We start from the raw sequence: 23,799 nt of genomic DNA, 5'->3' as shown, positions 1-23,799 counted from the left end.
CGGCTCTATAAAGTGTCCCAGTAAATCAAGACAGTGAAGCAACATGCCCAAAAGCAGGACCTCACCTATGTGGAACGCAGCCATCAATAACACATCTGTGCTTTCCCTATGATGCCAAATGAAAGGGTGCGTTCAACTTCATGTGGCGCTGCGCAGCGCTGACTTCACGTGATGCACAATAGATTTACAACAATGCATGACGGCTCAAAATATTGTCTGATTTTAGTCGGTCCTGAAAAATGTCCCAACATCACATGACGTTCAAACCTAACAGCAGCACAATGGCTGCAGTTTTCTGAGTCAGGCGCTGCAGTTGCTCTCCTCTGGCTGCACTGATTGAGATGGTTCTCAATCAGTGACAAAACAACTTTGCCTGATTGGTTTCAAGTTTCACTGACACGCATTTTGTGTAGTTTGTTTTTATTTTAAGAACTTCAGATCCGGTTTCTTCTGTGTTGTGTGTCCCGAAAGGGACGCAGTTTATCTGATCTTCTCCTGACAGCTCATTTATAATATATGCCAGACACACTACAGTTTTAATTGTGAACTAGAAAGCTGTAAAAACAGTTCATTTTAGGAGTTTGTGGTTGTTTGCCTTTAGATTTCTTTTCACCACCCTAGTGGCATGTTGGCCGTTGGTGTGAGCTAACATGCGTCAAGGGAAGTTTAGGGTGTGTCCGACTTGACAACAGACTTTTTCTATTCCCTATAGTCACCGGCGGGTCTCGCTGCCCATCAAGTCAAACAAATCAAGTCTCCATAACCTAGTGGACAGCATGCAGTGGAAACCTTAGTAGTTAACTAATCTTCACAGAGAAACCTACTCAGTGGTCTTTTACTGCTGTGGAAACTTAATAAACAATAACAATAATAATAATAATAATAAAATAATGAAGTTTTTAAATGTGCTACTGTGGATAGTGAACAACAAGTTTCCAGTTTAAATAATATGCACAGCAGGTTCCCTCCATCTGGTCTGAGATGCTTATCAGCAGAAACAACCAATCACAGGATCTGATTTGAATGGAAGTCACAGCTCCGCAGGACACGAAGGACTCACCTGAGTCACAGTCTATGAACTCCAGAGAGTCGACAGCCACAGTAGCTCCATCCTCTGCCACAAAGGAAGTGTAGAGCAGGGTCACCTGAAAGGGCTCGTCAACCTGGCCAATCGCAGCCTCAAAAACCTCCCACTCAGCCCTGCAATAGCCAATCACAGAGAAATGTCTTTTAATGTCATCTGGAGGAATTTACACTTCCTTTACAGATCAATCGGGTTGATTTTGACTAGTATACATAAACTTAATAAAAAATAAAAAAAATGTTAAAGTGTGAAAAGTTTTTGGTTATTTATGTTTTCACACAACAGTTAACATCCTTGAATCTGCAGTTAATAAGTCCTGAAATATAATGCATCATTGCCACTATCGTGGTTCATTTTGTTATAGAAGCCTGCACTTTAAAAACTACACCCTGGTGCCATACCTTCAAACATACTGAACAAACACGCATTAAAATTAAGATACTACATGGTCATTAAGCTGTGATGGACTAGCGACCTGTCCTGGGTGTACCCTGCCTTCGCCCCAAAGTGTGCTGGGATAGGCTCCCCCCGTGACCCTGTTCAGGATAAAGCGTGTATAGATAATGGATAGATGGTCAGTAAGTCTCTGTTTTGCAGAATAAAAAGGTTTGATGATTCAAACATTTTCTGACAAGACACACAGCACTAAACTTAAAGTTTTGTCCTGCTGAAGGGTAACTGCTTTAAATGAAGAGTGCATCTGGAAGTTACATTTACTGGTTTGTATGGGATGAATAGTGAGCTTAATAAAAATGAAACCACAATTTGTGTGTGTGTGTGTGTGTGTGTGTGTGTGTGTGTGTGTGTGTGTGTGTGTGTGTGTGTGTGTGTGTGTGTGTGTGTGTGTGTGTGTGTGTGTGTGTGTGTGTGTGTGTGTGTTTGTGTTTGTGTGTTTGTGTGTGGGCCTCATAATGGGATTGCACAGTCCATTACTGCTCAGACACTAACAAAGCCAATGCACAAAGTTATTGCACATGCCCATCCATCCTTCTTCTGTCCTGACCAATTACATATAAATACATTTCCACTCTGCATCGAGACACAAGAATGCTTTTAGCTGTTTTGAGGATGGCGGTACTTCAGCATGAGATCAATAGGAAATACCTGCCCACATTTTCTGAACAATACTCAGGGGACTGCTGTCCCCTACACGGTTCTACCGATTGTCCTATGTGGCAGGTAAGAAACATTTTTCTTATTTAACTTTAGTACCACAGGAGTAAAATGTATTAGTTTCTGTGCCCTTGCTCTGTCTGAAGGCCTGTGTCACCTTTCATTGTATCTATTCTACAAGTCCTCAACTTGACAAGCTCTTCCGTCAGTAGAGATGCAGGGTTTTGATTTTTGAATGTATATGCCACATAAATAATTCTTCACAAACAGCACTGCAGAAGCACGGGGAGGCTGTGGCGAGCGTGTTTGCTGACCTGCGGTCGTCTTGTCTGCTGTGGTGGAGAACTTCAGAGTGAACAGCTAAACTTGATATAACTGGCTTGATCAGGAGCGTGAAGTTCCCCGCGGCTGGACCGGCCTCATATAGCGCCACCTGCAGGATGCAGTGCCTGTTGCTTCCTGGCAAGACCGGACTGGTTAAGTGGTATTCACATCTCCCAGAGGCCTCAGCGGCCGGTGAGGAGTTGAGGAGGAGGAAGTGCCCTGAGGTAATAAAACAAAGTAGAAATTTGATGCTGGACAGTTTTACAGCAGCCTCATAATGCTGTCTCATAAATCATTCCACAAATGCTTTAACATTATGATGAATCTCAGACTTTGCATTAGGATATATAAAACACAAATCTAAAGTAAATGTCAAGTGAGAGGCAACTCTGTCAAACAGTTCAAAGACGCTTCCTTTAGAGATGCTTCATAGAAAAAGAAAAGGATGAGCAGTATCCCGACTCATTGAGTGTCTCCTCAGTGAGTCTCTGTATTCTTACCATCAGAGCTTCCCACTGAGTGGTCAGTTGCAGGCATCATCCCAACCTTTGTGCTCCGTGGTTGCTGTGGTGACACCACTGACCAATCACTTTGGGCGCTGTTGTTTGATAACGTCCAGAGGCAGAGCGACTCAAAATCACAGGAGGTAACTGCAACATAAAATAACAAAGATGTGGACATTTTCATTAAAAGACTTGAGTCAACCACAAAAAAGGACAGTGGTGGATGTTGTTACAAAGTGGTGTTGTTAATTCCTCCATCCACATGTTTATATACTTAACTTTAACATACAGTATATTGACTAAGTCCACATACTATTTTCACCAAACATGCCGGATGTAAGATGTCTTCATTATCAAGCAAATTGCAGATAGATTTTTCCAAAGCAACATCGCAACAAAACTTTGAAGAGAATGAATAGCATAGCCACACATGTTGTGCAGAAATACTGGCGTGGGGATGATTAAAGAGGATGTTGTTTGGTTTGTTTGTATTTTGGAGGGCTGGGATGCTGGTGGTGGTGGCTGAATTATGAGAAATGTCTGTCACGATTTTGTTGAGAACACAAAATCCTGGCAAAAGTAAACACAAGAGGATGAAACTGCAAGGCCGCATAAAACTCTGGATGTCTTACATTAATATAAAAAACTATTTAAAATCTAAATGTTGATCGTAAAAAGTTAGACGTAGGACGCATGTAAATAATTTTCCTTCAATTAAGTGCCAAAGTTGATGAAAATTTCAATATATTTCAAAAACCTCATAATCTCATGTTAAATGGTGGTTATTATTATTATTACATTTCATTTAGATGACCCTTTTATCCAAAGCGACTTACAATAAGTGCATTTTAACCACGAGGGTACAAAATCCTGGTTCAAGATGTGTGGACCTAAACCTGGATCTTGATCAACTCCACAGACTCATGATTTCTGTGGCTCAAGGCTTACATTTCCAATCAATTAAATTTAAATCCAAAATGTGTTTAAAAGCCAAACAGACAGACCCTTTGTAAATATGAAGTCTGTCTGTCTGTCTGTCTGTCTGTCTGTGTGTGTGTGTGTGTGTGTGTGTGTGTGTGTGTGTGTGTGTGTGTGTGTGTGTGTGTGTGTGTGTGTGTGTGTGTGTGTGTGTGTGTGTGTGTGTGTGTGTGTGTGTGTGTGTGTGTGTGTGTGTGTGTAGGAGGGGGGTTGATGAACAGGATGTTAATGGGGGAGGCGTTCAAGACCTCGTGATGACTGCAGAGGAAATTGCCACTACAGCTAATATGGCAAAGAGCCATAGGAATCTCTCTTTCGCATTATTGAACCTTTTTTTTTTTTTTTTTAAATTTAAGAAAACTTAAAATAATCTTCCTTTGATCACAAATGATGTGAAAATGTTGTTTTTTCACTGTCAAACTTGTTTTTTCTGGTGTCAGCATGCTGCTGTCTGCTTCTCTGGACTTTTAATTTCCCAATCTAACAGAGTAGTGCTGTACACCTCATGTAAAACTCACTTGAAAGGCATCATGGGTCTTTTTCTGTTCATCAAAGGTCAAGTTTCTCACTGTGTATAATCGGCAATATAGTCATTTTTGACCTTTAAACAGGTTTCAGTCTTTCAGGTGCTGTATGTGCACTACAGACTACTAACAGTTCCTCTTTTTATTGGGCCTTCCAGTCAGATGCATGCAATTTTAATCATAACTCAGGTGATCATGGGAATACTGATTATCTGTCAAGGCATCGGTAAGAAAACTCTTACTTTGGCTGTCATCTTCCAGCTGATGGGGAAACAACTGGTCTGAGAAGTTTTCCTCCAGAAATCTGTCAAAAAGTGCATGGCAGGTACTGCTCACTGAGGAGAGAGACAAACAGAGACAGAGTCTTATTATTATTATTATTATTTTCACAAAGGTCATGCGTACGGTATTTCAAGCATTTTACTGTCTACAATCATTCTGTCAAACCGTGCAGTTCCATCCTCGAGCTGACCATTTATTTTGAAAAATGAAACGTTGTGGTGAGATTTATCTTTCTCCTTTTGTTTTGATTAAAAGAAAAAAAAACCTGCCTGGAGAAGAAATATAAACAGATTCATTTGTATATATTCGAGGAGAGACAAAACAGGACGTGGTTACTTTGATAATCAAAATTGGGATGAAAAGAATATAAATATACACAAACATAGCATATTAATGTATTCAATGGTTTACCACTGAACAATAATACATATGTGAATGAAAACGGGCAGATGGAAAGAAGAAAACATTGTAGAAGTCCTCTAAATTGAATGTGTGAAAATTCAAAAACTGAAGGAGTACGATGGATAGTTACACCGAGTTTCACAACTGTCTGACTAGTTTTGTAAAACTGTATTGAACTGCCACATTCACAGTGAAATCATAATTCTAATGTATGAAATATTACAGAAAAAAAATATATAGTTGCCCACCCTCCACCTCCCTCATTTTTGTTCTGGCCACTGATGTCTGAGACCTTTAATTGAACAAAGTAGGATTCTGGCAGCACTACGAGTGATGTGCATGGAAGGGGGACAAAACTGCAACGAGAGCAACTTCAAATATAAGCCGACACTTTTATTTACAGCATGCTTCGAATACATAGATCTTGATTCATTTGGCTTAATTGTAAACAATTAGAATCCTTTGAAAACCACCAATTATTTCTGTTGTGCAAGAGACTCGACACGATTGAAATTCTTTCAGTGTGTCACATTTGTGTGATCAGCCTCTCAGTGGAGTAGCTGTACTTGAGGCAATATGAAGGTAATTTGCCATGTCTGCATTGTGAACCATGTGATGTCATTCCTTATAAAAGCTTCTATCTCATGTTAGGGCTAATTTATATTAATTTATGATCATTTTAACCCTTTACAAATCAAGGGCCGCTTCAGCATTCACCAGTTTCACCCCCCTTTTTTTTTTTTTTTTAGATAAACAGACCAATAAAGAGAGATATATGTATAGATATAGTCCATTAATTCAGCACAAACAACTGACAGACACGGTCTTATTTTGGAGAAAGTCTCTGGACATGGCTGCCCACTAACATGCTAAAGGAGTGTGTGTGTGTGTGTGTGTGTGTGTGTGTGTGTGTGTGTGTGTGTGTGTGTGTGTGTGTGTGCGTGCGTGCGTGCGTGCATGTGTGTGAGTGTACATGTGGGTTAGGTGGGAGGGAGGGGGGACACTTAACACGTGGCATGACATTCAACATACTAACTGGCATGACCGGTAGACAATGAGCGACATGCTCATTTCTCAGTGGGTCATTGTCACTTAAAGCCAGTAAAAGGCTGTGAACAGCGACTTTACTGTGCTCTGATGCCTGTAAGGCAAGGTCAAACTAGTCGAGCGGGACAAATTGAATCATTTAAAAGAGACTGTTTATTAAAAGCAGTTAGTGATACCAATGATAAGGAGGTGAGGGGTCATCTAGTGGAATAACAGCCCTGCTATTCATTATGTAATAAAAGTTGCTATGGTTAGACTCCTCAAAGCAGAAACTGGAAAAATGTGATTGTCCAAAAGAGAGGGTGATTTGGCCAAAAGAAGAAAAAAAACATTAAGAGGCAATAATTTTAAAAAAAGACGAGTTTTTTGTGGAATCCCCATGTAATTCACACTTCCTTTCATTGCCCTCATTTTTGACGCATCCAGTTTGGTTCATAAAAATGATTAAACAGAACAAACCGATAAAAACAAAAACCTGTTCTTTTACGAAAAAGAGCAAATGAAAAAAAAAAAAAGGCGAAAATGATTTGCTTCATCATCAGCCAGCAGAGCAGCGAGTTTCTTTGATGACAATCCAGGATGCCCGCTGCACTGTTTCTGCACCTCAGGCTTTTTGAACAAAGTGTCACTTTTGAATGCTGTCAGTTGTGTTGAAAGCAAAAGGCTGACTTTGGTTGCTTTGTAAGAACAAAGACTCGACGGAGGTAAGCAGCGCTGCGGAAGCTGAAAGCAGCTGTTTGTCGTAGTTTAAATAAATTCAGAGCTCGGGGCTGTAGTGGAAGTTGCAGCTCAGGAAAGTCATCTCATCTGACGTTGTTCTCAAACAGAAAAGGCAGCAAACCAGCTGAGACCACTTCCTGGCACTGACAGAGGTGCCCACCACTAATCTCCTCTCCATCTCCTAACTACATTCTACTGTCTCTTCTCTCACTACTGCCTCAGAGGATTTAGTTTGCACCAACAGGAAATGTGTTCAGACATCTGGGCTTGTTTATAAAGCCTTTTGGAAAATCATTGTGTGAATACTGGCGGCTTGTCGGGTCAACCCTACAAATTGCCATTTCAGGGTTATTTCAGGTCTCTGACACTCTGATGATACGGTCATGCATTTTACACTCTAATCTGATGGGCCGTGTGTACTGAACGCATGCTATGTTTCATCACATATCTACTCCTCACGGGCTCATGAAAGTGGCTCTATGTACATAGTTAAGCTAAATGAAGCTTCGCGAAAGTTCAATCAGAAGACTAACTCATGCTTACACTTTATATTTTCACACTCTCTACCGCCGTCTTTCATCACATCAGCTTATTGAGAACGCCTCTGTTAAACCAACTGGATTTTTAAAACCTGTTCATTTCTCTGCTCCTGTCAGCCGTCGTTTCAGTGTCAGATTGATCCACCACCTAATTCACCTTCACTTTTCAAAACGAAAAAAAAAAAAAAAATTGACATCACGAGGGAGTATACCAGTCAAACACCCTTCAGATTTTGATTCATGCTTCTTTAAAAACAGCGCTGAAGCTCATCAGTGGCAACAAGATATTGAGCACTGCATGGCTTTGGCACCTGGTGAGACTTTAGCCGTGTAACCGGTTGCAAAAAAGTGTCAACCCACCCGTTGGTTTGTGAACTGCTATTATGATACCTCCAGTCTGGGATTTCGGCTGACGCCATCTTGTTGTTTTGGAGCCAGAGGCGACCATATCTGGACGAGGTGGGGAGGAGCATTGGGTGGGTCTGACTGAGAACACAGCGCCTGCCCACCGATCCATCCCAGAAACCTGACACTGACCCAAACATACCGCTATTAAAGGTCTCATATTCAGTCAATAATGAAATCATTTTCAGAAGGATCACCAGAACAATAATCAGGAGTGAATTCAGCTAATGGCCCCATAAGGACTTTTGAAAACTTGACTTGATATTTCACGAAAGAAGTTAACTTTTTAACACACATTGGAGCCTGAGGTTTTTTGTACTCAGCCCCGAGTGGCCCTCATTGGTATTGCGCATTCAGGCCCTTCTGTATTGGCTTCACTTTTCAGATCTGGAGTCTTCGATCGTTTTAATACAGTTGTAAAAGAAACATTTCTAAAGAATATAAAACAATGGTGTGTCAAACCCTAAAAGGCCCACAGTTTATTTCTGTGCTCTTTAAGTTGACTTATCATCTGCAGACAGTGAAGCTTCATCTCTCCCCACCTTCTTAATAAAGTCCTGATCCCCTGAAACTCTCCTTCCCTTCCCTTCCATGCCTCATCCCTTATTCCCACAGTGAATACACATGACAGCTGAACTGACTACGGAGAGTTGTGATCTAAAACATCCAAGTACAACTTTGGTACATCAAGAGTGAAGACAGATGGCGGCTTAGAGGAGGATCCATGGACAAGGAGTGAAAAGAAAAGACAGTGCTGAAGCACGTACAGGACACGCAATGAAGACAATATTTACTTAAATGACAATGTAAACAAACAGAGAAGCACGCCTGAGACTTCAAAAAGCAATATGTTGCTTATTCACATAGAAAGGTATGAACTGGCTTGTATATTGCAAAGTGTAGACCTTGTCGATGTTAATATAGCTATTAAACATGTTGGAGCCTTTGTAATTGCCTACAACTGTGACTTTATAAATACATTCAAATGTGTCTCATCTCTCCACGTCATTCATGAGAGTGTTTAAGGAAGGAAAAAAACAAGCAAAACCCACAAATTGCTCACTATAAAACATTAAGGTGTGATCAAAGCCCGGCCTTAAAAATAAAAGGCAGCTCTTAGTGTTATCACTGTCCCGCCACCAAATCCTCAGCAGAAGTGTGCAAAGGCTTTCAGAGACATAAAGTCAACGAGGGGTCTGACAATTGGTGGGGGAAACATCTTCTTCAACCAGTTACAAAGGGCGAGGGCAGTGTTGTCTTGGGAGACAGATGGTGCAACACAGTGACACTAAAGTGATGCAAAACTGACTGTAAAATTACAGCATCAGCTCCAATTTATTGCTGCCATTTACAGAAGCTACTGAGGTAAAAGGAGGACGTACACAGGTGGATATCATCCTTTTATGTGCAGGGAATCATTTCCAAATTGTTTTCACTGGAACACGATCTAAAGACAGACTCAGACAAAGAAAGTACCGAGCTGCTGGAGACATAAACAGCACCCCAGAGGTTCACTGACGCTGCTATGTTTGCCCAAAGCCATAAAACATTAATTTAGTCAAACGAGCCATGTAGTGTGGTTGTTAACCCAGCAGGTTCCTTGCGTTTTCTCCTCCAATGAACATTTTCTTGTGCCGACACAATGCTGTCCATGTCTTGTGTCTGGGCCGCTTGTGTTCTCAAGAAACATCAGCTAAATGCATAGCACATGACCAACTACACAGTTATGTGTTATTGTAGACTTGTTCCTCCAGAGGTGGAATACTTACAGTAGCTTTAACAATACGCTCGTGCAGTGTGTTACTTCCAATTAATTACGACTCACGCTGTAGTTGAAATTGTGTCAGTAAGTTATTTGTCTGCTGCTCTGTTGTAAATGATCAGAAAGGAGTCCAAAATAAAATATCATAAATGAGTCTAGACTAGATGAAGAGGCCTGATATAAAGTTATAAATAAAAAATAAGGTAAAAAGGAATCCATCAGTGACTCTAAATCTATATTCAGTTCTTATATTATGGTCATTTATAATTCTGGATGATGCTTGGCTAGAAGATGTGTAATCCCTGTGACAGGTATTTGTTAAAGTCAACAGCAAGTAAAGACAGCTACAGTGAGTTTTAGCTGAGATTGCAACAAAAAGTGAAAGACAGCTGCAGGGAAAAGGAAAAAGGAAGTGTGACTAAACCACAGAGACAATAAAGAGATAAGAAGAAGGCTGTGCTGTGATAGAGAGAGGCAGTGCTGCATTATCTCAGCTTTTTAAATGCCAACACAATTTTTAGGATTATCTTTTTGGCATTTTGCCCTTTATTGCAGTAGAGATGACCATCGAATTTAGGAAAGAAAGCAGGGCAATGACATACAGCAGAGCTCATTCAAACTCTTTCCTTCAGTGATCTATCGAGTGTGGCATGTTTTACAGGGTAATACAGCAATGCACTTGGATTTTGTTTAATATTAAAGAATGATTTCTAAAATGTGGTTTGGCAAGGAGAAGAAATAAAAAATGGAAAGCCCATTACTCACCTCTCTTCAAAGAATACTCTCAAAGTGACAGTCTGGTTAACTAGACTTGAGAAATGATACTGCTAGACACAAAATGAAGACGCTCACTTCATCTTCCACATGAAAAACTATTTAAAATTCATGTCTCAGATAGATCATAATAAATACTGATAGTGGAAAAAAAAAGGTAAAAGATATTCGCTCTTTTTTTCCCCACCTTTAAATCAGTGCAGCCATTACATTTTTCTCTGACCCACCATTAAAGGCTGAGATACAGGTCATAGACAAAGGCTCTTATTTAAAAAAAACTATCATTTGAGGCTCCTGAAAGTACGCACGAAATCCCCACAGCTGGTTGGGCCCAAACACATTAAACATCAGGAACTTCGTAAAGTAAAAAGGTTTTATTTATAACAAAAACTGTGAGCTGCGTCAGGAAAACAACAAAAAGCGTGCAAAGCTGTCTGAACGCACACAAAAAAAACCACCAGAACTTACGAGAAAGCTGAGCGGATCATGAGGAAAAACCACAGAAACGGGCTGGACACGACCGACTGACAGAGTTGGAGGAGAGGCAGAGCTAAATACAAATTCAACAAAACATACACAACAGGAACGTAATTTCAAAATAAAACAGGAAACACAAAACCTAGACGACACTCAAGACGACAAAGGAAAACAGAGTCCAAACCATCAAAATAAGCTCGTTAATTTCTCTGCAATTTGTCACTTGTCTGTGTTTCAATTTAGAGCTAAAACTAATGCTTATTTTCATTATTTATTCATCTTCAGATAATTTTCTGAAATTATATTGTGAATCAAATGTTGAAAAACAGTGAGAAATGCTCAAAGAGCCCAAGGGGACATCTTTATCTTATTATCAGTCTATAACCCAAAGATATGCAGTTTACTTTCATACAATGAGATTAAAAGCTGCAATCGGAGAAATGTGGGATATTTGCTTGGAAAATAACTACAACGACAAATCCATCATCAAATTATCTAGTAAAATTTCTGTCACTTGACTTATTAGTTTATTGACTAATCGTTTTAGTTCTATTGTGAGGTCAGAACTCAAAATCTAGCTGACTCAAACATTGTAATTTCCCAAGTTTTTAATAGCGAAGCTAGTTGTTACTAAATTATTTTACAGATCACATCTTTAAATACATCAAACAAAAATGTCCATGTCATTACTTAACCTTTTGAAGTTCATCAGTAGTTAATGTTGCCATCTCCATCCATGTCCTGAGTCACTACCTCTTCTTCTCCTTCCTCCACTTTCCTCCCAGAAACAAGCAGCTCAACTGAATGAAATTACCAGAGCACGTGTTCGTCCTGTCATATCTGGGTTATGTTGGAGCATTCATGTGATCCTAATTAGCAGATACAGAAGGTGAACAGATTATTAAAAAAAAAAGTAAAACAAAAACAAGGAGAGAGAATGATGTTTTTCTGTAGGTTTATAGATAGATAGATTTTTGGGAAAAGATTTCCAGAAAAATACTGTACTCAATTTCGCGATAGGTCACTTGAAAAGAAGATAATATCGAATATAATGACATTTGATAAACAACACCGGCAAAAAACATGGCCCTTCATTTTTGACAGGGCCATTTTAGTGAAAGGCCTGATGTCCCCAAAGCAAACTCAAAACTTATTTTTAACTTTTGTCTCAATAGAAGAGAGTCTCGATTTTGCCTTTTCATAAGAATTTTCACATTAAAACTCTGGCAATTTAACGTTTATATGTTTGATTTTTAAAACAATCATCAGAACATTCTGTTGATGGCAGCCTAACATTGTACACGGGGTAAAGAAGATAGAAGAACATTATTTATGTTTTTGTTTTTGTTTTTTTTAAACGTGAGCTGTTATAGTGGCTAATATATCATGTTTTATATGAGAATTTATGGTAGAAATGTAAAACATCCTCGTTTTTGCATTAAAACTCTCCAATTGTTTTGGGGATGTAAAAATAAGGTTACAAACAAACAAAAAAGTTTGAGAAACTGTGCCTTCAGACTTTTTCACGACGCTTATCAGGAAACTGACTTTGTCCAGTTTTGCTGGGATTTTTAAACTCTGGTTAAAGCAAACGAAAAACTAGCAGCTCAAGGCAGAACAAGAAGGCAACAGTTTGTGCCGTTTGACGGATTATTAGTAGGAAAATATTCATAATATTACTGTAAAAATATTAGTCACTGTCTCACACCCCAACACACATTTGTGGTCTCGTCACTGCTTTAAGGCCGATCCAAAAAAAAGCAAACACTGCTATCGCCTTCCAAAAGCACATTCAATAACCTCCAAACATGCACATATTTGGAAACCATTTGTACATACCAGCACGATCCTGAACCCTAATTCTTTTCTCTACTCTAATTTAATGTCAGTCACCTTGAAGTTTATTAGAAAACAGAGGTATTAGACATGCAGAGGCAAACCCAGAAGGCCCTAAAATGGTTCTTAATGTTTTCAGAGGTACAATGTGGGAAAAGAAAAACAACAAACAGACAACTTGGAAATATTTGCTGACAGCCTTCATTACTACTGGAATTTGGAACAAAATACTTTGCTCGGGATGACGTTCACATCTATTTCGTCATCGAGCAATTTCCTAAACTTCAGACCACCTACAGTGCTGTCTGTTTCTAAGCCATAAATAAAGTATAAGGTTACATGTCGCAACTTCAGCTGAGGATTTACACAAAAAAAAACCCACTTGTAAAGCCTTTTATAGTCAGTTTCAGCTCATTTAATCCATCGAGCCTGTCATTTTACTACTTTGGCTCACTGCGCTCATGCTGGACTCTTTTAGCATCTATTCCTCCCTCAACTATTGGTAGAGACCAAAAACACAGCTAAAAGGAAAGATGTTCCTTAACAGCTGGATTTATACGTAAGCAATTGTTTGCTGATAAATTCGCCATATAAATGTAAACAAGTGATGATGTGTCAACTTTGTGTCCATCGTCTGAACTCCTCCCCCAAACAGTGACTGTCCAATCACAGCTTAGCAACCATAACAAGGCACAGCAGGCCTTTAAAGCTTTGGTTGTCTGCATTTCATAGTAGTGTACACAGGCAAAACTTATACTCATTTCAGCATTTTAGCGGTATTATCTCTCCAAAATACTGAATATTAAAATGTCCCATCTGAATGCTCATTTAATGTGGGCAAAATCCACCTTCCTAATTTGCACCAAAAGTTAAGTTTACATGCTATGATCAGAGGCTTAGAGATAATCTAACTTCTTTTACTTTATACTGAATATTAATTTTAAAACAGAATGTAACTTTGGAAAATATCCACTTGACCTGATTAAAGCAAATTTCTGAAACATCACGTTAGTTACAGATGAATTTAGGAATCCGGATTTACCCATGACAAGGACTTTGGATTCTGTCTCACACTATCACTTACACTGAACGCTTATTAGGAAATCATCTTTTTATGTTTGAACAGGTGGCAGAATGAAAGGCTGTTCAAGGTTCATGCGGTCACCTAGTTTAAAGAAAAAAAAAAGAATCTGTGAATCCTTTGATTTGCTGCAGATTTCCTGAAAATGTGGTTTTCATTTGCATTACATCAAAACTGGTTGGTGTCAGCCCAACATCAGAACCCTGAAAACATAGCAGCTTATCAATAATTGTATTATTCAAACCTGTGATTTTATTCCTGTGACATGTGTTCTTTGAGAAAAAGCTCACAGACCTGGATTTACATCCCATTAGGCTTAACCCTTTAAGCCGTGGGGTATTTCCTTTTTCTTTTTTTTTTAATTCCACCTGAAACCGTCACTAAATCAAATCAGTAACAGCTGCAAAACCGTGAGGTTAAAATGAACATCCTTGGTCTCTATGGATACATCTCATCCCCCAGCCAGTGATATTTGTAAAACGTCAGCAACATCTTTTTTTACTTCCGCCTTAAAATTCTCAACTGCAACTGTACCAAATATGATGCTGTCTTATATACTACAATTCTACAATACCACAACCATTTAGTCATTGTAGAACGGGGAGACCTCTTCACTGAATGTGGCACACTTAGCAACCTTTGAAAAAGGGTACTGGTTGCGTTTTGATAACAGATAAGGCCTGCTCCTGATACAGACACCTCCAGGGTGAAAGGAATTAACAAAGGCCGCATGTTCTAAGGTTAAAAAAAAGAAGACGTGTAGTGTTATGTTCTGTTAAAAGTGGAAAAGATATCAAACTGTCAGAGAAAGTGTAAAGGCACAAGTATCATCCACCCTGTAGAGAGAATGAAGACATTATGAAAGTGATGTCAGTTCACGTGCACTAAGAAAGGGTACAAAATGAAAGCGTCACATGACTAAACCCATGACAACAACTTTACATCTGGAACCATCAGAGATTTGTTTTATTTTCCCTCTTACACAACTCCTACATTTACATCCCACACACTCCGACACACTTGTTAAGCAAAGTGCACAACTTTACTTGAAACGTAAAGTCTGTCTGTGACAAGTCCTTTAAGTAAAGACTTGCAAACATTTTTAAACTTTAAACACTTCAAAGCTAGTTTTGAGCGGGAAAAAAATCATATGGAAATTTTTTTTTTTAAATCACAGCGTTCACTGGAACTAATTTAATAATTAAATACAAAAAGAGGTTATGAAAGTCAACTGGTAATAAATGGAGCAGCTCCCCGAAGGAACATGGTAGAAAATGAAGTCACACTTTTCCCTGCTTGAAAATAAAATATGTTTTCATTCTGGACATTTCATTCAAAACGCTGCTCTCAAAATACTCCGTTGGTCTTCGACAGTGAAGAGTTCAAATACATTTCAGAGTAAAGGGGCATATAGAATGAAAAACAGCCCCCGAAAAATTACTTCCATTAGAGTTTTCTCAAAAATGTCACATGAATGCAACTATACAATAATAGCCTCATGGATATCGAGCACACCATTACCACCATTATCAACCTAAAGTAAGGAAGCAGCATGTACATATCCTCCTTCTGTGATTCATAAATGTTTATAACACCAGTCAATGAATTCACACTCCACTGATATCCATTAAGTGATCTGAAGTTGAGCTAATAAGTAGACTAGGAATCATTCCTCTCTAAAGAAAAAGCTCCATTATATCCTACTTTTCCTGAGAACTGCATACGCTCACCTATTCTGAGACACTTGAACGTCTGCCTGAATCCAGACACACATCTGAGGACCCATTCATGTGCACAGAATCAGGCTTTTGGTATTTAACAAATTAAGTCCCATAACTTAATTTATGATGTAATTGGCTGCAGCTTGGCTTCATTTAGCTGGTATACCATATGAGATTTTCTTGTCAGACAGTCCTTTTTCATCAAAAACAAGAGCTCTTCATGCAACATACATCATTTTTGTTTTCCCCTGTTCTCGGAAAACCACAGATGAATATGAAGCATAAAGGCATAAACAGATGCACAGTTTAATAAGCATTTAACGATAGCGTTTACTGCTATTTTATTGATTTTCTATTAATCTATTACTATCTTATTGCTTCTGTATGCTGCTGTAGCAAAAAAAATTCCCCTCTGGGATTAATAAAGTAAATACCTAACCTAACCTAACCTAACCTAACCTAACCTAACCTTAAATTTAAAGGAGAATTGGGACAACTTAACTGACAAGGACGCAAAACATGTGATTTTTATGAGCTAAAAGCTGGGAGTGATGGAAGCTTTCTCTCCGTTAATGTGATGTGTTTTTGCAACACTTTTTTTTTCATATGTATGTGCTACAGGAAAGCATTGTTTGTGGATGTCAGGCTTTGGTAAATAAAAAAAAAAAAAACTGTTCCCCACAATTTAGATTTTGAAGAGTACTGTATATCTACATGTGGAAATGTGGCTTTCGTTTAGGTTAAATGCACAGTGCAACAAGTTAACCCTTTACATCCATCAGTCCAGATTCATGTAATATGTAGTGATGGCTTTGAAGAAATGTTATATAAATTCTAATCAGTTCCTCCATCGGGACTAAGGAAGTGTTTATTCCCACAAGGCGTCCCTGAGATATCGTGTTCATGAACGGTACAGTCGGACAAACCGAAAACATAACGTCTCCAATGAGGGAGGCATAAAATTCCAGTCAAAATCGAAAATCAAAACGCTGTTTGTGGTAACATCAGTCTAACATCAACTGAAAGGTTATTTAATACAAGGACGAGGTCTGGACAGCATAAAGTTTCCTAGATGTTAGTATAGGTTGTTAATATCTTTATGTGATATATTACAGTTGGTGGTTTTTTTATTTGGATACTACCAATGCAGCAGCCCGCTGGGATTCGTCCCTGCATTCCTGATGGCCAGTACATCAATGTGGAGCACTTGGAGACAGTAGTAAAACCAGAGCAGTAATGTAATGGTTGCAGTTATAGATTTCCATGCCGTCGACGAATAGAGTATAGGCCTTGGCAGAAGTCTACGCTTTCTGGCGTGTAATGGCTTTGGAAGGCATTGGCAAATTATACCTTCCTGCCGACAGAGACAACAGTATTTCTGTTTGTCATTTTTGGGCAAAGAGGAACAAAATATTTTGTTGCTTAGGTAGAAAAACTTGTTCCTCAGGGCTTTGAATTATTTAAATATTGTGAATGTTTACAATTTATATAGTCCAAAAAATATTGATTAGGGCTTTGATGAAAACAAATTTGCTAACCTAGAATGTACGTGTCCCAGCAAGTAAATGCATTAATTAAATGACATATCGATACAGTATATTTATTCAAAGCATTTTCTAATGTACAAATTAGCATAACGCTCGAGAGCACTCCATCATAATTTCCGGCATTAACTCCATCAGCTGACACTACAGTACTATTCGCCCTGACCTCTGTCTTTATGACATCCTGAGGAGGTCAAACAACCCTTCTCATCTCAAACCACAAAGTCAAACTCCCACTCAGTCTGAACGGACTGGTGAGAGCTGACCTTCCTTCACTGACATCAAACAGCTATCTCAAAGAACCGTGCACCACTTTCAGTTCAGCATGATTTAGGCCAAACCAGAGCCAGCACCGTCTCCTGTATGACTCACCACTCTGCCTTTGTGAATGTGAGTATGAATATCTGCTGCCCAGTGATCTCAAACTGATTTTTTTTTTTTTTTTTACAGTGTCTACAAAGTTTCCTTCAATGTGGAAGACATTTTAAACACAAGGCCAAATGTGTTAATATGTTTCTTGGTAACAAAATGCTGTTTGTCTATTGTTTGCTCCAACATGAGCAACAGAATATCCAAGAAGTCTCTCTGTTTATGATTTCCTGAGAAGGAAGAAAGAAAAAGATTAAAAGCTGTCTGGGATCTCGACTGGTGCCTCTTCATTCTCACCCCAGCATTCAAAAACCCTTCTGACGTGTTGTTAGTCTGGATAAATATCCACATTCTTTACATTAGCTGTGTGATAGTGTTTTTAGCCAAGGCACTCCCAAACTATCCCTGTGCAACTTCGACACCCACAAAATGTGAAATATTCCATGTCTACAAGCAAATGTCATAAAGCTTATTAATGTAAGTGACGGAAGACAAAACTGTGACAACAGTTGCCCAGATGTTGGAAAATTAACTCAACAAAAATAAATCAGGACACTCATTTATATACATAATATAAATGTATTTCCCTGTGTTTATTTAAAAATGAGATGGTTTTATGATATGAAAAAGTGTCTAATAATAATGACCAATAGGACTGTCATGACCATAATGGGGTTTTTTTGTATGGTTAATTGTCATACAAATAATTGCAATTAACGATTAATGTGTCTTTTTCTGTTCATTTTATGCCAATATTATAGTTTTAGCCTAATCAAAGCAGTCGGTCAAATATGAGAAGTTAAGCAACTCGACAACTCTTCACCTACGGGGCATTATAGCATAGCGGGAGAAGCCATGAGATGACGACATCGGAAAGAGCGCCAGATAAACCTCATATGGTGCAAAGCAACAAGGAAGTAGAAATGGAAATATGACATTTATGTTCATTTCATCCAGCTGTTTTCATACAGATGAATGGAAATGATTATAATGACAAAATGATTGTGGTCAGCTCAATAATTGTGATCAAGCGTAACGACCACCTCTCATTTTTATTTAATAAGCACACAATTCAGCAGGATTATCTCACAAACTTCACCCTCAGAAACACTTGGCTTTTGGCACTTATAAATCCCAGAAAAAAATGACATGCCATCGGCTCTTTTCTTAAGACACGCGGTTAACGAGTTTCATTTCACCAGATGAAACCCAGCTTCGATAAACTGACAGACGCAAAATGGTCTTGCAATGCACTCCAGTTTTATCAATAGTGTTCCACTGGCAGTCGGTCTGCTACAGATCCATCATTCACTGTCACATTTTTGAGTTCTTTGTATTCATCCAGATAATTGTGATCCACCAGACTTTGGAGTGTTTAGCCGTTACGGTATTGTTCGGGGCTTTAGGTGATAAAGATTATATTTTAAAAAAGCAGCCATGTCTCCTTCCAGAGTAAACACCCACAGGATCTTTGTCTGTTATGAGCTCTGGTGCTTTATGAGCCCGAAGCAAATGTTGACAGAAATCCATGAATGTATGCCTGTTCATTGATCATCTGTGTAAAAACTTTTAATAGTGTCATGACCATAAAACACTAGAGACCAGGAAGAACACATAATTGTCAAGTATGTGAAGTATGAAGTGTGATATTCTTAAAACTTTACAAACAGTTAATACATGTTAAGTCAACATATTAAGTAATGGATCCATGGAAGAGTAAGTAATTTAGAAAGAGAAATAGCCCCAAAATTTATTGTTTAAGTTTTTCAAATGTGAATGTGTTGGCCTATATTATGTGATGTGAAATTGAAATCGCTTTGAATTTTGGACTTTCAGTCAAAAAAAGGCTTTTAGGAAAGTGTTAGGCACTTTCTACTTTTTTCTGAAGTTTCTGAAGCAATTATGAGATAAATAAAAAAAAAAATCACAAGAACAGTTAGTTGCAGCCCTGAATGAAATAATTATTCTTTTTTTAAGGCCTTAAATTTCCTTATCACCGCTGTGGAAAAAAGCAACAAAGTGCACCTTCATTATTTGCCAAATGTAACAGCTCACCCGTTTTGAATTTCTTGCCAAAGGCCAAATATTTAACTGTGTCTTGTGCCTATTTTTTTTATTTATTTATTTTTTTTATCCTTCCCTCTTTTTTTCGTGATTGTTTGTCATGACAAAAAGAAGAAGAAAACCCTCAAACGACACCGGACTTGCTCTGCCTCGACCCACAGTCGCCCTTGAATGTAAGAGATGCAGAGTGGAGAGCAGAGAGGGCTAAACAGAGCGATCGTGCAACAAACCAGCGGGACATCTGACTCCTGAGATACTTCAGTGAACGAGCATATACTGTACTTCCTATTTTAGACTAGGACTAATCAATTTACGCCTCAACCGAGCTCCTCTCAGGTCAAGGTAGGGTCAACTTTTAACGTTTTGTTTGATCTCCAAAAAAAAACCTTTGCGCACTCCCATTCACGCCACTCACTGTATGGGTACATTTTATACCTAAAAATCAACCAACAGGATTTAATCTGACTGGAATTACATTAAACAATGCAAGAACTCAAAAAGATTCAAAGCGGGTTCAATTGAAACGCACCAGTGGTGAACTGAACTTACGATGTGATCTATACTGCGTGCATTAATTACATTCAAACTCTGCTGATTAAGTGTAGATCAGACACATCCTGCTTTAACATTCACAGAAACCCATGGGGTCTGAGAGGCGCAAAATAAATCCAGATGATGAGTTTGCGAGGGCTCATTAAAGCTGCGAGCGCACACAGAGCATCAATGCTGTTTGTGAGTCAACTGCTGTTCAGTCAACAATCAAAACAAAATCGGACCCAATAGTTATTATCCGTGTGATAGCTCCCACTTTCATTACAGTCATACCTCCGATGTCATTATCTCAGAGCCCTCCTGGTGTCAGTATGAATATTCATTGAAGGAACCCCAAATTAGTCTGTCTCTGTTTGATTCCGCTAGTGTCAATAACTATAAATGTCTGATCCAAATGGAAACGTAAAGTGAGACGTGAGGAAGTAAATAATCTGTTTTCTGTTGTTAAAAGCAGAAACAAAATAAGTGAAAAGGTACAGTGGTAAAACACATAATCACTGGGTGTTCTTGGACTCTTTCATGGATTCTTTCATGATAAGAAACATGTTCTTTCCAATACTAATGTTTGTGAAATGTCTGGTAACTAGTAGAAACGATGGCGTGAGTCGATGTGGAAAGAAACAGTTTCTCTTCCAGACGAATGAGATGGTTGTATTTTGGCTGCGCTCCCCTCTGGGCCACTTTAAAAGATGCCACTTGGCGTTTGGCACAGATTTTAGAGGAAGACAGGAAGAAGCAGTTAATGTAAGCGTCTGAAACACAGACATTAATACCTCTAGTGTTTCCACTGTAACTAAGGTAAATGGGCTGCATTCATGTTTTCTTCTGACAAAGGGCAACCACTGGCCGCTAGAAAGAGTGTGTCAGAACTTCTGCCACTTTTGTTTTTATTAACATTTTGAGAGTCTGAGATAAAACACAGAAGGAGAAACATGTTATGTATTTTTACAAAAGGCTGTTAAGAGTGACAATGTTTTTGTATTTGCACATGCAAGCACTTTCACACAAACAAATTTAAAAAAAGGTTACTGACTTTGAGTGAGGAAACAATTTACAAGATAGACTGCACTTCCTCTGACAGCGTCACTGATGTCAGGCATTCAAACACCTTATTCAAAACATGTTTCTTCAGGAATGTGGCTGTTTCAGATACTCCAAACATCTTCATCCACTTCTCAAGTCTTATGTAATTCCGCGATATATGAAAGTTGTAATAAATAAATAATTACAGTTTTGGCCTGGTCTCGCTTGTAAAAGATAAACGCAACACTTATAAAACTGCAATTTACAGCATGCTAAATGTTTAAGGGAACTCCACCTCCCTTTACTTAAGATCCATTTGTTTGGAGTGGGGTACACACCATTTACAGTGTAATTTCACTGTATTAATCAGATGCCGTGCAAATAAAATTCAGCTCATATAGAGTAAAAGATATAATAAATAAATAATATTTTTACAGTTAGAGGAAGGAGTTTGTATTGTATTGTTTTCCCAAACTTTACCAAATAAAACAATGTAAGTTTGTTTGAGTTGCTTGTAGCAAGTAAGAAACGGCTAGTGTGGATCTTGAGAGGATATTAAGAACATACATCATCAGTAAGTACTTTAATATGTTCAGTGCGCACATTGTACTGATTGTACTGATGCACCCAGATGCATTTTTTTCATCAAACTGCAGCTAAAAACAGAATTCAGGCATTTCTTTTACGCTAAAATGTTATTTCATATTGCAATTTAGGAGATTATAAACATAATTTCTGGGAACTGTGGGTTCATTATCAGGTCTTATATGTGGAAAACCTGTCCCTCAGTCCGAGGCTGCATGCTGCATGCAGTATGCCTCAGGGTTGGAGTAGGAGGGGGATCTGACATAATACTTAAGAGTTTTGGCAAAGCTCACCCTGGGCACTCTGCTGCCAGTGAGACTGACTGCAGTAAGAGCCACTTACACTGATCCAGCCAGCGCTGAGGGGAGGGGCTGCTGCATGTGTCCCCTCCTTGTAAAAAACAAAACGAAAAAAAAAACATGAAAAATGAAAGGTGGTGTTGCTAAAGAAAAGGAACAAGCTTTCTACTGCCCTCTTTAGGCTCATCCTGATTGGCTAAACACATACATACAAATATTCAGCAGATACAAGAAAAGCATGTGGTGCCACATTAGAGGGGAAAAAAGCCTGTGTGAAACAGGACAACGTGAGAATCTAGCGGTGCACTTCCCAAAAGCAAATCAAAACTCGGTTGCCAATCAACACAAGCATGTGATCCAAATGTGGCCTCAACATGTAAAATGTGAACTAATGTGCCGCATGAGAAGATTCAAAGCCAAATTAAGTCACAGTGCTGCTAATAAACCAGCTCCAGTGGACGCAAGTGAGCTCATCATAATTTCTATGCCCACATGACATCCCTCTGCAAACACTCACTCCATTCATATGGCATTAAGCCCCATCAGCTCCGGTCAGCAAGACGCACAATTAAACATGATTTTCTCCCCAAGTTATTACAGGAAAAAAAATACACCTTTTAAATATGACAATTGTCTCTACTTGTATTTTTACCATTTGAAGTTAATCTCAACAACGAATGATTTGGATAAACCTTCTTCACCTGAAGAGAAATGTCGTCATCCTCCGTTTTGTATAAACAAACACAACAAACTGTACAAACACTGCTGCCATGTCATCTCACTGACTGTAACGAGATCTCACTTCTTGCCAAGTCTTGTCCTCCTTCTGCAGTGCAAATTAAAAGTCAAATTCCCTCAAGTGTGCTTCAAGAGAATATGACACCTCGCCTGATGTCGTTTTCTAGAGTGGACGTGAAAGCACCTTTAGATTTGTGCGTGGCTATATGTGTGTGTGTGTGTGTGTGTGTGTGTGTGTGTGTGTGTGTGTGTGTGTGTGTGTGTGTGTGTGTGTGTGTGTGTGTGTGTGTGTGTGTGTGAGAGAGAGAGAGAGAGAGATGCATGTTCAAAGGGTTGAAATCAAACTGCAACAGGCTCTGTCTAAACACTGGACCAAATACTCAACCTGTGATAACGGAGAGCGGCACAGCACTGAAGAACAGAAACACTTCATGTGGCACAATGCTGGCAAATTCGTTCATTCAACCATTTTAAGACCATAACAATTAGTAAAGAAAAGAAAAAGAAAAAAAAAAAAAAAAAAAAAAGAAGAGGAAAAAGTTCTGCGGGTTTAGAAAAACACTAATTGAAGTCAAAGTACTCTACTTACTTATGAGAATGACGATGGAAAGGTGCGAGTTGTGGGTTTTTATATAATCCATGGTTGCCCCTTTCCTTATGCGGCGGCTCCACAGAGAGTCCCTGTCGTTTTTGGCACCTTTACGCCGTCATGAATGCGCCGAAGAGACCGTAACAAACCGGCTCGTGAAGCGCACAGTTAATGGACACACATACAGGCGCGCTCCGTCGCTCGCTCCTCCGGACAGACTAGTGTGTGTGGTTTTTTTGTCTCCAAGTTGCGCACTGTTACTCATTCCGGTGATGCTGATGCTGATGCTGCTGCGGCTCCCAGTGACGACAACCCCCCCCCCCCCTCACCCCCTCACACCCTACACCCCCCCCCCCTTCTCCTCTCTATCTCGCTGTTTAGTAGCCAGCAGTAATAAAAAACATTTTTTTTAAAAAAGGCTCTTGAGTCCTTCAGAGGTTCGTTTTTGTCAGGTTTCCCTGTAA

General features: G+C 39.0%; 1 protein-coding gene across 1 annotated transcript in view; it reads right to left on the bottom strand.

Moving 5' to 3' along the window:
* ltk (leukocyte receptor tyrosine kinase) overlaps positions 1-23,519 on the bottom strand; it is a 52,090-nt gene extending 28,571 nt beyond the window's left edge. The window contains exons 1-5 of the mRNA XM_069718167.1: positions 23,336-23,519; positions 4,769-4,861; positions 3,022-3,171; positions 2,512-2,740; positions 1,061-1,200 (exon numbers count right to left, since the gene is read on the bottom strand). Coding sequence (XP_069574268.1) covers positions 1,061-1,200; positions 2,512-2,740; positions 3,022-3,171; positions 4,769-4,861; positions 23,336-23,387 — 664 coding nt within the window. The 5' untranslated portion in view covers positions 23,388-23,519. The remainder of the gene's footprint in view (positions 1-1,060; positions 1,201-2,511; positions 2,741-3,021; positions 3,172-4,768; positions 4,862-23,335) is intronic.
* Between the last annotated feature and the right edge of the window lie 280 nt (positions 23,520-23,799).

Source organism: Brachyistius frenatus, unplaced genomic scaffold (assembly GCF_029030835.1).
Source record: "Brachyistius frenatus isolate BFR_SWC_R1_liver_20210118 unplaced genomic scaffold, ASM2903083v1 Contig_187, whole genome shotgun sequence".
Taxonomy (NCBI): Eukaryota; Metazoa; Chordata; class Actinopteri; family Embiotocidae; genus Brachyistius; species Brachyistius frenatus.
This window is presented reverse-complemented; position numbering and strand designations above follow the sequence as displayed.